We start from the raw sequence: 11,837 nt of genomic DNA, 5'->3' as shown, positions 1-11,837 counted from the left end.
TTGTGTAATTATTAACTTTTCCTGCAAATTTCATCCATATCCATACACAACTTTTGTTTTTGGATATTTTGCACACAGACAGACCAATCCTGATGATAACAATCAACCTCCTTTTTGGGGGAGATTTGCAGAATTAAAGATCATGTATAGATGAAAAATTATTGAAAAAAAAATTAACACTCCAAACTTCATGGGATGGATATGATAGAAACCTGATGTACGTTTTTATTTTTCTCATGACAATCTCGTCTTTCTGTTGCAATAATTATGCTTGAGCCTGTTTTGTTGGTAATGAGCTGATTGTCTTGACTTCAAACAATGATTGTTGGTATTGGGGGTGGGGGGGGGGGAGACTCACGGGTCACCGGACATCTCTCAACATCGGTCCCGTCGAGCTCGCATACGTAGTACAACACGTCACAAGCCGAGTCCAGCGGCTCCTCTTCGCCCGTGACACAGAACGCACCCTCGTCGGCCTCCAGTAGAAGAGCCCGCGTCTCTGCCGGCGACTCGGAGTACAATGACAAGGCGCAACCACTCTTCGAATGTTCATCGCATAAACTGAAGAACGTGTCCATAACCAGCTGAACCGAGGCCCCTACAGCAAGATAGAAATCGGGCTTCTGTGCAGTACTTGATCACAAAATATTTCTGGTCATATTAGTTGTAAATCTAGTTTTTGTTTATTTTGTTTTGTTTTACGTTGAGTGTTATCAAGAAGTCACACTAATATCTCAAAAAAGGTATTACATCCGAAATCAATGGAACATGATCATGATGATGACGTGAACCTGCTCTTCAAAAGATACACCCATATAGAGATAGAAATAAGCAGGGATTTGTTCTTTTTATTAAAAAGTACATTATGTGGGAACAATAATTTCGTTTTAAAAAAAAAAACACACATTTTGGTGGCACTCTATATCGTTTCATCTTAAGCACGTTGAGTGTTAAGATTTATTTATTTAAAAAAAAAATGATAATGAACTATGTTCCCCTCCACTGCCCATGAATAAGGACAATAAAACAAGTAAAAGGGTCCAGCAAAAAAAAGAGTGAGGGCTGGAGAGGTAGACTAATCAAACTCACCGGATGTCGCGGAGGCAGCGATATAGAGTACAAAGCAAAAGGAGACTACGGTGGATAGCTTCATCTGAAGATGAAGATTAAGACGAGAGTTGAGAAAGAGTTTACTAAGTAAATCTTATGCACCATGATAATACAAGGATTGCAAGAATTGAAATTTCAAAGGAGGGAAAAAGGTCATTTATCAAACACAATTAATACTTCACTGAACTGTCTGTATTTTGATTATTCGTTTTTCTTCTTTTTTTTTTGCATAAAAGGATACTTTTTAAGAGAGGTCAAGTAAAGACAAACCACTTTGAATCCCAAATTTCACACTCGATATTGTTTTCGTGAGTTTGTAAAAAAATAGACGCACAAAAATGCACACATATCAGTATACATAATGAAAGATATCTGTAAAATACAATTCCCCTGAATTCTAATTCAAAGAACATTCAAAAAAGCATATAACAAGATTTTCATTTTTTCTGTGTCATTATGTAGAGGCTGATAGTTCAATCTCGCTCGAAAGAGAGATATTTTCTACGTCTCCCTCTGGTATCGGAGAGATAGAGTTATGATCCATGTCTGGGATCATAAAATACTTTAAGACTTTGTCGCTTGCATTTTCTGGGGAAAAGAAAAACAAATTGTCACTTTTGTTATTTTATATAATAATCTTAATTATATTTTATGCATATGTTTTATAATCTTCATAGTATGTTTTTAAAGATAAAGGATCCTCATTTGTTACAAAATATTGATGATATTAACCTGAATTATCAAAGCGTAATGACACTGTGCTCAAACTTTTTTGTTCATTTTCTAGCTTTTCCCGAATTAAAGAAAATCTTTAAAGCAGAATTGCCAATTGGTGATAGAATAGTCAATGGATTTTTATACCTTCTTACTAAAGAGTACACATATACATACACGCACCCATACACACGCATTATTCTGAAGTGGTTGTCACAGCGTTTATACATTTTGACTTCTTGTTCGTGAAAGTTTCATCATCTAACTGTGATTTTGGAAAGAATACAAACTGATTCAAAGAAAACTTCATACCTTGTTCTCCGTTGTAGCAATGAGGACGTTCCCTGCAATATGGGCGTGCGGTACTTCAGCAAACTGGTGCTTTCTTTTTATGTGGTTGCAGTAAATTCCAGCAGCTTCTAGCTTCTATTGGTATATCACCCCTGTGACTCTGTACAAATTGCCACCGTCTTTTATACGATAATCCCCGCAAAGTCTTGTATGGTGTATTATCTTCACTGTAAGGTAAAATAAATCGAAGTAGACAGTGACATTGAGTGGTTACCGATTTCTGTGGATTCTAATTGGTAGCGATTATCCATCTATACATGCCAATCTTCCCACCTTCTTTTATCGAATAATTTCCGCAGTCTTGTATACTGCTTTACCTAAACAGTAAGGTGAAATAAATCGAAGCAGACAGTGATATTGCGTGGTACCGAATCTAAGCCGATTCCAGTTGGTAGCGAATAGCCTTCTACATGCCAATATTTTGGCAAGCTCACTTATTTTTGCATCTTCTGACGAGCAGATCAAGGATGACTCGTGCACAGTGGTTCAATATTGAAAAAAAAAAATGATTTCTCTTTTCGTTGTTTTTGTTGCTTTGTTCACCTTGGATCGTCTGTCTTTATCTAACGCCATTGTTATTATGATTTTTCGTTCATTTTCATTTTTTTTTTCTTCTTTTTGCGGGGGGGTGGGAGGATGTTGGGAAAAGGACACGGTGAAAGAATGGCTGCCAAGAGAACTATACTGTAGTATGCATGGATCCAATATCATCACCGATTTGACCTTCTCTCTATCCTGAGTTTGTATAGAAGCATGGGTTGATTAATGGGGGTTGAATCGATTGATCATCGCTCAGACATGGAATGGCAGGCTCACCTTCGGCTCTTTGGCGGTGATCACGCTATATAACACTCATGACGAGGGTTGTACTGTTGGTCGTTTGTTTGGTTGGGTTGTTGGTTGAATGGTTTGGTTTTGGGTTTTTTTTTCTCTCTCTCGTTCTTTTTGTTGTTATTATCTTTAGTTTTCTTCTTCGTGCTGGAACGGGGATAGAGATGCCATAATGAATTAAAGCGTTTTACATAAGTGAATGCTGAGATCTCGGAGTGGGGGCAGATGTGGTCTGTGCGACGTAATGACACCTTTACCACTCTGTTTGATGAATTTTCTTTCAGTAAAGACTATAATAGGCCTACGTAAAATGGAGTGGAGTTGCATGTGAAGTAAGACTATACAGTAGCTCAAATGTCATTAGAAATGACAAGAATTACACGTTTACGATGAACAAAAAAAAGTCATGATAACAATGGTGTTAAGAAAAGATAGACAAACTAAAGTGAACAGAACAAAAAGTAAGGAAAAGAGAAGTCATGTATTTTTCTCCAAATATTGGAACCCCTGTACACGAGACATCCTTGATCTGCTCGTCAGAAGATGCAAAAATAGGTGTGTTTGCCAAAATATTCGCATGTATAGAAGGATATTTGCTACCAATTATCTGAAATCGGTAACCACTCAGTGTCACTGTCTACTTCGATTTATTTCACCTTACTATGAAGGTAATGCACTATACAAGACTTTGCGGGGATTATCTTATAAAAGAAGGTGGCAGTCCGTACAGAGTCACAGGTGATATACCAGTAGGAGCTAGAAACTGCTGTAATTTGACCACATAAAAAGAAAGCACCAGTTTGCAGAAGTACAGCACGCCCATATTGCAGGGAACGTCCTCATTGTTACAACGGAGAACAAGGTATGAAAAAATTACATAATTATGTTTGCATAAGTCATATGTTATATCATAATATATATGTATATTATAGAGAGAGATATAGACATAAAGATATTCATTTCAATTCCGTTGAAAGCAAAATTAACTAATTTTTTTCTACAGAATCCAAATAAAAAAAAGCAGGTAAGTGAGATGGTGTCACTGGGAAATCAACAAGCAAATATCAATTTTTCAAACAACATATTCTATTTTCTTATTCGATTCGATTTTATTTCTGCATTTTCTTTCTCAGATCAACACAGTCGACAAATTATGATAAAATGTCTGTGAAACATACATGTGGATTGAGTGCATGCAACAATATTAGAAGAACACATTAGTGAAAGTTTGAGGAAAATCGGACAATCGGTTGAAAAGTCATGAATTTTTTAAATTTTGGTGACGAGGCCACTGGATCAGAAGACTACTACAGATCATGATATCACATGACTATCATATAAAGAAAGTATAAAGAAAATTCCACAAAATACAATTTTAGACGAAACGTACACATTCTTTGAACTGACATACATAATTATATGTATTATTCTCCCTGCTTTCTTAAAGAGGTAACGATAGTGCTCTTTCACTATGCTAGAAAAGTTTTAAAAAAAATGTTTAATTTTCTTTATATCTTCTTTATATGTTATTCCATATGTGATCTCATGATCCGTATAGTCTTCTGATCCAGCGGCCTCGATCGTCACCAAAACTTAAAATATTCATAATTTTTTAACGGATTGTCTGATTTTCCTCAAACTATTACTGATGTATTCTACTAATATTGCTCTATTCACTCAATCAACATGTATTGTGGGGGTTAATTACCATTTAATATCATGAAGACAGACCAACCTTGTCACAAATAAATAACCCAATTACAAGGAGGATTTAATGTTTACATAATTATTTGTCGAGGGATGAAGAAAAGAACAATGCAGGAAACCGCCAACGTAAGCAGAAGCTTGAAATACGTTGACGTTTTTGAAAGAAAATACGGGTAATACGGGTGCTGTTCGTTATTCCGAAGGTTCACTATTCTGAAGGGTCGTTATTCTGAAGGTCGTTAATCCGAAACACGCAAATTCCCTATACCTAGAGGTTCGTTACTCCGAAAATGAAAAAGGGTTCGTTAATCCGAAAATTTGTGGCGATATTCCGAAGGTTCGTTATTCCTAAGATTGGTTAATCCGAAAATGAAATTCGGAACAATGAACCTTCGGAATAACGAATCTTAGGAATAAAGAGCCTTCGGAATAACGAACCTTCGGAATAACGAGCTGTAACCGTTGCAGTGGGTGACATGCAAGGGTCTGATAGATTGATACTTACCATAATGATTAAAGGGGAGTTTAAGACATGCTCAGCGAAACATAAAGAAGAATATAGATAATGGTGTAAAAGAAATGATTAAGGGACTGAAAGACAGAAAGTGGATAAAGATTGCGAGACAGATGTAAACAAAGATTTGAAAGAAAATGTTCGCAGATAAAGATTTAGACATTTGCAAAGATATTAGTTTGACAGTTGAATTGTTATATTTTTTGACTAACAGTTTAGCTACAGCCAAGACAAATAATCTTGATAAGGATCTTGAGACAAAATTTTTAGATGTCGGCCGTTTCATACGGGATCTGTGTAACAATGTAAAGTCATTCATCTTCGTAGGATGAACTAAAATTTTTGGAAAGTTTAAAGCAATTATGTTACCTTCAACGTGATTATAAGCGTATGATATGATAGATAATGGTTTATTCAACAACAACAACAAAAAGCATGGCTTAAATATAAGGTAATTAAATCGATTTAATTAATTAATAAAGGATTCAAACAATTATGATGTTGTTTGATGTTAAGTGAAAATGAAATAGTACATTTTTGTTTGTTTCTGTTATGTTTTTATTGTTTTTGATATTGTTGTTTATCTAAGAACTTCAGCAACCGACACTTTGAGCATTGTAAAATTTTAAACAATATTTGGGCTTAGATACAAACCTCTGCTCTTCATTATCTTAATTTTACACAACGCAACTGCCATTAACTGGCTTATTCGTTATGCCTTATGAGAGTCATATGCTCAGTATATTATATGATTTGATTACCCTGCTTGTTGGTTCTTTCAACTTTAATACGCTATGTACTTTACGAATTTCACTTGAACTTATGCAGGGAGGTGAGACGAAAACTTCCTAATTTATGTAACACTTCGCCGTTTTGTTTTTTTTTTTGTTTTTTTTTTTCGTATCGGGGAAATAAATGAAGTGAAATGAAATGGAGAAAAAAAAAAGGAAAGTCCTAAGACGGAATGGTCAATTCATCGCACAAACGTATGTACTCGGTCCTGAGTAAACTTGATTTGCTCTGGAGGTCACGTGAGTTCATGTATACATCAATCAATCAAGCAGCTACTGTGACGGCAAAGCCACGAATGCCAAAACCTGACAACCATGATTGGTAGTGAGAGTTCCAGCTAATGACCTCAGTCACCACCCCCCCCCCCCCCACCGTATCGTCCTCTTCTCATCCTTTCGTAGCTGACATGTGCGAGCGATGAGTGTCGTTACCATGGAAATGCTCTCAAAATACGCGCGTTGCATCCCTGTCATGGTTTTCGACAATGCTACAGCCTGCCCGAATGAGTTCGTGTGCCTGTCTGTCACTTTCTGTCCGGCTAAGTTGATCCCGCAGTGACAGTTGCTCATATTATTATTGCAAAGGATGAATCAGGAAATGCGACGCGCTTGTCTACCTCAACCTTCCGGCTGTACGTTAATCCTGTCCTGGCAGTTGATCCACCATCGAGAAGTGATTGAGATTATCTGGGCTGGAAGCCCAGGGCCAGCTACCACAACGTCCAGCTGTTTCCAACGTAATGCCAATATCGTTCACTCTACGTTACTAGTAACTCAAACCACCATGTGCCAAATTTCATTTTCATTTTTCCCCTCCATCCGTTCTGTTGTTTGTTTCTTGTTGTTGTTGTTGTTGTTGTTGTTTGCAGCTTTGACTGTGTGTGTGTGTGTGTGCGTGTGTGTGTGTATGTGGGTGGGTGGGTGGGACTGAGGCTGTTAAACTCGCCTTCGTCGAGAGGAGTGTACATATTAAATTGAGTTTCTACTTGCAAGTAAGAGAGCTCACAAATCTATGGACATGAGTTATTTTGAGAAGTGATAAAAAAAGGGGAAAAAAAAACAGACCTTACTATTAATTTAGGTCCTACTTGAGCCCGTTGACTATCTAAGTCTAATGCAAACATTAGACTTAGATGGATAGAGTTATTCAGTTGTTTCTTTTTTTTTAATCTTGTCAGAAACAGCTGCGAAGGGTGTCGAAAGGTCCCATCAAAACCAGTCATCCAATAACTTTTAGAATTAAGCGGAGGTCAAAATCAACAATGATGTTGAGTGTCACATTTCTCTGCTGATTGGCAGCAATGTGCCACTGTCAAAAGCTCTGTCGGATACCCATCCTTGATCTGTTTATCAAATTTGTGATTGGGGGTGATGATGTTGTTTTCCTCAAACAAAAAAAAAATAAATAAACAAATAAATGAATAATGTAATAAATAGATAAACGGTATGAATATCCCTCTATTTTGTTTTATCTACTTTTGGGAGACCCTGTCTCATCTGCCCTTGATGTGTTCATCATTTTGTTTGGGAGAGAAACAATTGGAAGATTGCGCCGAGAAATCTCTATATAAGCGGCTAGCTCACTCGCTGAATCGTTAATCGCAGTGACCAGGTGTCAAGTTTAAAGTACACAACCAACTTTGCTGTCTTCTCTCACGGACTTGGTATACTTTGTGAAAATTTCTTTCCGAGCATTCGGTCTTGGAGTCATCACCGCAGAATGGAGAACAGCAAGGTAAGATTTATGGACATCATCTAGGGATGTCTCGGAGAATACTCTTGGAATCGAGATCAAAAGTAATATAATATATTCACCTTTTACAAGCCTGTATGTTTGTGTGCATGCATATCCTATTTATGAAACTAAAAATCACTGCCTAAAATTGTTCAATCTGTGTTTCAACCGATAATACTAAATGCCGCTTTGATAATATTAAGACTAAATATACTGCGTTTATCAATGAGACAGTAAATCAGGGTGTGCCAAGCAGGCAAGTGAAAGTTTGTGCAAGTGAAAGTTTGTTGTTGTTTTTAAGTATTTCTGCTTAAATGAAAGTTTAGCTGAATATTCTACACTGTCCTGTCAAGGTGTGCACTATATTAAATCTATACCCATCTAGCATGTTCTGTTTGTATCACATTTAAACATGAAGTGACTTGAATCGAATAATTTTACCGAGGTGCAGTTGATAAATTGTGCATTTTTTCTCTTTTTTTTTTCTTTCCTAATTTGAACTCATGTCATTTGATATAATTAATTTTGTTTTAAATCTGTTTGTAGTTTCATTAATTTATCATTCGTCGTCTTATGTATTTACTTAGGGTCTCATATCGTACAAGCTTTGTTTTTAGTTGGACCCTCCATTTCCATTCCCATCCTTATTTAATTTGTACTTTGTATCAAAAATACATTAATGTTTTCTTCATTTTGTTATTCATCATCACATGTATTCTGTTAATTTTCGTTTTCGCAATTGTTACAAAATATGTTCTGCCTATACATTGTATTTAATCTTTTTCTGTTTACTTGATGGCAATTACAACAAATTTCAAATTTTTACTCTTTGAAGCTTTAGAGCATTTCCTAGCCCTGGTTGTCTTCTGTGATTTCATATGATCATAACATTGCACTGTATCGTACAGACTCTAAAGAAACATCTCTATTTTCTTCTTTTGCCCATCACCTCCCATTCAGATGAAGCTCTCACTCGCCGTCTGCCTGTGCCTGGTGGCGTATTTCTCTGCGTATTCAGCGTCAGGTAAGTCACCACCAAGGGCCGTTGCAAAAATAATATCCCGGATGTCAAGATTAAAGAGCTCACAGCACTTGACTGCATCCGTTTTCAGATTTTTTTTTCTTCCTAGTAGAAAGTCCCCAGTAGTTGATTTAATGAAGTCAATGCTTAGTCCATGAGCAGGTAGGTCCATGCTAACGCTGATTTTCAATAATGATCTTCTCAGTATCTTTAGTATAGTATAGAAGAATTCTGTGTTGTTTATGGTCTGATAGTGTATGTTCAATACGGATGACTCCTCTCATACTTAGTGTTGGGCAGGGGAGTCTTTTGATATTTATTTGAAGGACTTTAAATTTTTCACCTTTTCACTTCTATAAGTGTCTTTTTTCACTGATTTAAACAACATAAACCGGCCAAACGATACATGTTTGGGGTATATTATGAGCATCTCTCAGTCAACACACCAATTTCCCAACAACATATAGAAGGGCGATTTTTCATGAATATACTAGTGGTTTATAAGGGGAAGAGCATGCGATCTGTATGTATAGTAAGTACAGTATATTGTGCAATTTATACCGTCCACCTGAAAAAAGCAGGTTTTCTCATTACGCGACTTTTAAACACGGAATCATGCGTTGCTACGAGAATTGTAACCATATGAGCACTTTGGCTAAAATTCGGGTTGGCAATCACGTTGCTTATTTTTGTTTTTGCTTTTGCTCGACAAACAATTTGGAAATATCTCGTCTCTCAAATTGCAGCACCCGCGAAGGACACGACCGTATCTCTGAAATTCGCCGCGCTGTGCGAGGCGTATACCGAGACGGGCTGTTCGTCGACTGTTTCCGAAACAACCCCAGAGATGCAGGAGCTGTTGTACAGGGCTGACGGAGCGGAGTTCTGCAAGGGTTCCACCACTGAAACTCTGGAGTCCGCCTGCCATGTGTTGTACTACGTTTGCAGTCTTGATATGCGTGACGTCACGGAGTGCCCCCCGCAGCGTAAGTCTAGAGAGACGCACACTTTCATTTCATTTCAGTTCAATTCAGTTTAGTTTGTCTGATTACTCCACTCGCACAAAGGAAATCAAAATGACAAATCAAACATGTTCGCATCAAAATTATATAGAAAAAAGGGAAAATAGAAAAGAATGTTCAAAGAGATATAAATACGATATAGATATAACTACTGCAGCTAGCATGTAGCTTGGCGGATTTATTTTTCACCCATGTTTTTGTCAAAAAAAGATACTGTGGACTGGCGCTTTAAAGATATTGACATCACAAACTCTCGACATAACAATATTTCTTCTCGCCGCACAGTTCCTCCTCAACCTTAATCATTTCTAACAGAATGATGTGTCCTAACTTGTTTGTTCTACCCAGAGTCCACTCTAACTGTAGTACAACTTTAAGATGACAAGTTTTCTAGAGAAAAACAGCAAAGTTGATAGTAAGAGTGTATAATATGATTTTACATCAGACACATACTAGTGATGCGTACCATCTACCCCTTACAAGTAGCATACGCGGTCTTTTTACAATTCTTTTCAGTGCCAAATTCTTGTGGAATTCCTGTCGATTTCTAGTTGCAATCTCATCAGCGAAAGCTGTGCACATGAATTTGCTCTTTTCATTCCCCCCCTTTTTTTTGGGGGGGGGGGGTAGTGTTAGGGGCTATTCTTATAGCAATCAAGAAATATATTATTGCCATCACAAACTCTCGTCATAACAATAATTCCTCTTGCCGCAAAGTTTCTCCTCAACTTTATAACAAATTATTTCGAATGTCCCAACTTGTTCGTTATAACCAAACTGCACTCTAACTGTAGTAAAACTTTAAAGATGAAAAGTTTTATAGAGAAAAACAACAAAGTTTATCGAAAGAGTGCTGGTATTATGATGTTACATCTGACATGCACTATAGTGGTGAGCACCATCTACTACGTACAGTAGCATACGCGATCTGTTTACAATTCTTTTCAGTGCCAAAATTATTGTAGAATTCGGTCAATTTCTGGTTGTAGTAATAAATGTGCTTTGTGTTTGATGACTAATAAAAGTATCAATATAGTGATTATAATTATTTCTGAAGTTACAAAACAAAAACCTCATCAGTGAAAGCTCTGCACACGAATTTGCCCTTTTCATTTTTTTTTTTTTTTTGGGGGGGGGGGGCTATTCTTACAGCGATCAAAAAGTAGTATCCAAGACAAAATTGTTGACTGTTGACAAAGATCACGGGAATAATTACATAGTATCGAAATCTTTCTGTGCAATATAGTGGTAAATGTTGTACCGAAACATGCTTAAAGCTATGGATCTGTACTTTTCTTGGAAGTAGATACGTTTTCTATCTCAGCATACATTATTTGCTTTATCTTTCTTTCTCTCCTTCTATTTCTCTTTATCACTGTCTGTCTCTCTCGCTCAAGTCCCGTTTCTCCGGTGTCGGTTATGCAAATTGTACAGTTCATTGCTGTTTTCTCTCTTTCGCCTTCTGCATGTACACAATGCACAAACGTACACACGCGCACACTTACATATTCAAACGCACTCTTTCTAAATTTCCCTTCTATATCCTGTTGTTTGATGTCTCTTTCTGCTTACTTTTCATTTTCTTCTTCCTCCTTTTTTTTTTCCGTCCTTTTCTCCCTATGAAGTCCACACGTTCGAGTAAAGATGTTATCATGATATATCTTTATTCTTCCTGCCATCTCGTTCATGTATCAGGATACCGATTCCGACGTCAGGACGAAGATTCTTCGAACTCCACCTCGTCGGCGTCCGACTCGACGTCCGACTCGACGTCCGTAGAGACCTCCGACACCGACTAGACTGGTTGCTCGAACTCCTCGTCAATAATCCTCACTCGACATGGTCATGATATGCTATTTATTCCTGCCATATAGACTAGCATGCTTGTAAAGTTGTGTTATTTAATCGTTAAGTTATTGAATACGACAAATGTGCATGCTATTTAATCGTAACTGATTGAATACGAAATTTTTAATGGTTGTATTTTTTTTTTTAAATAATTTTGGCCCTTTTCTGTCAATACCTGAATAAGAATAAACAT

At 37.0% G+C, this 11,837-nt stretch overlaps 1 protein-coding gene across 1 annotated transcript; it reads left to right on the top strand.

Moving 5' to 3' along the window:
- Window positions 1-7,738: 7,738 nt before the first annotated feature.
- Window positions 7,739-11,634, top strand: LOC140227615 (uncharacterized). The gene is made up of 4 exons (XM_072308031.1): window positions 7,739-7,753; window positions 8,714-8,777; window positions 9,521-9,760; window positions 11,492-11,634. Exons 1-4 carry the CDS (start codon window positions 7,739-7,741, stop codon window positions 11,593-11,595), a joined length of 423 nt encoding a protein of 140 aa, XP_072164132.1. The 3' UTR covers window positions 11,596-11,634.
- Window positions 11,635-11,837: the final 203 nt, after the last annotated feature.

This window comes from Diadema setosum, chromosome 4 (assembly GCF_964275005.1).
Source record: "Diadema setosum chromosome 4, eeDiaSeto1, whole genome shotgun sequence".
NCBI classification, from domain to species: domain Eukaryota; kingdom Metazoa; phylum Echinodermata; class Echinoidea; order Diadematoida; family Diadematidae; genus Diadema; species Diadema setosum.
Note: the sequence above shows the minus strand (reverse complement) of the source record. Positions and strands in the feature narration are given on the sequence as shown.

Bases quoted from the DNA above. Each gene is read 5' to 3' on its own strand.
- LOC140227615 (XM_072308031.1), top strand. The intron at 8,778-9,520 runs GTAAGTCACCAC...CTCAAATTGCAG, and splicing joins CTCTGCGTATTCAGCGTCAG to CACCCGCGAAGGACACGACC. The intron at 9,761-11,491 runs GTAAGTCTAGAG...TTCATGTATCAG, and splicing joins CACGGAGTGCCCCCCGCAGC to GATACCGATTCCGACGTCAG.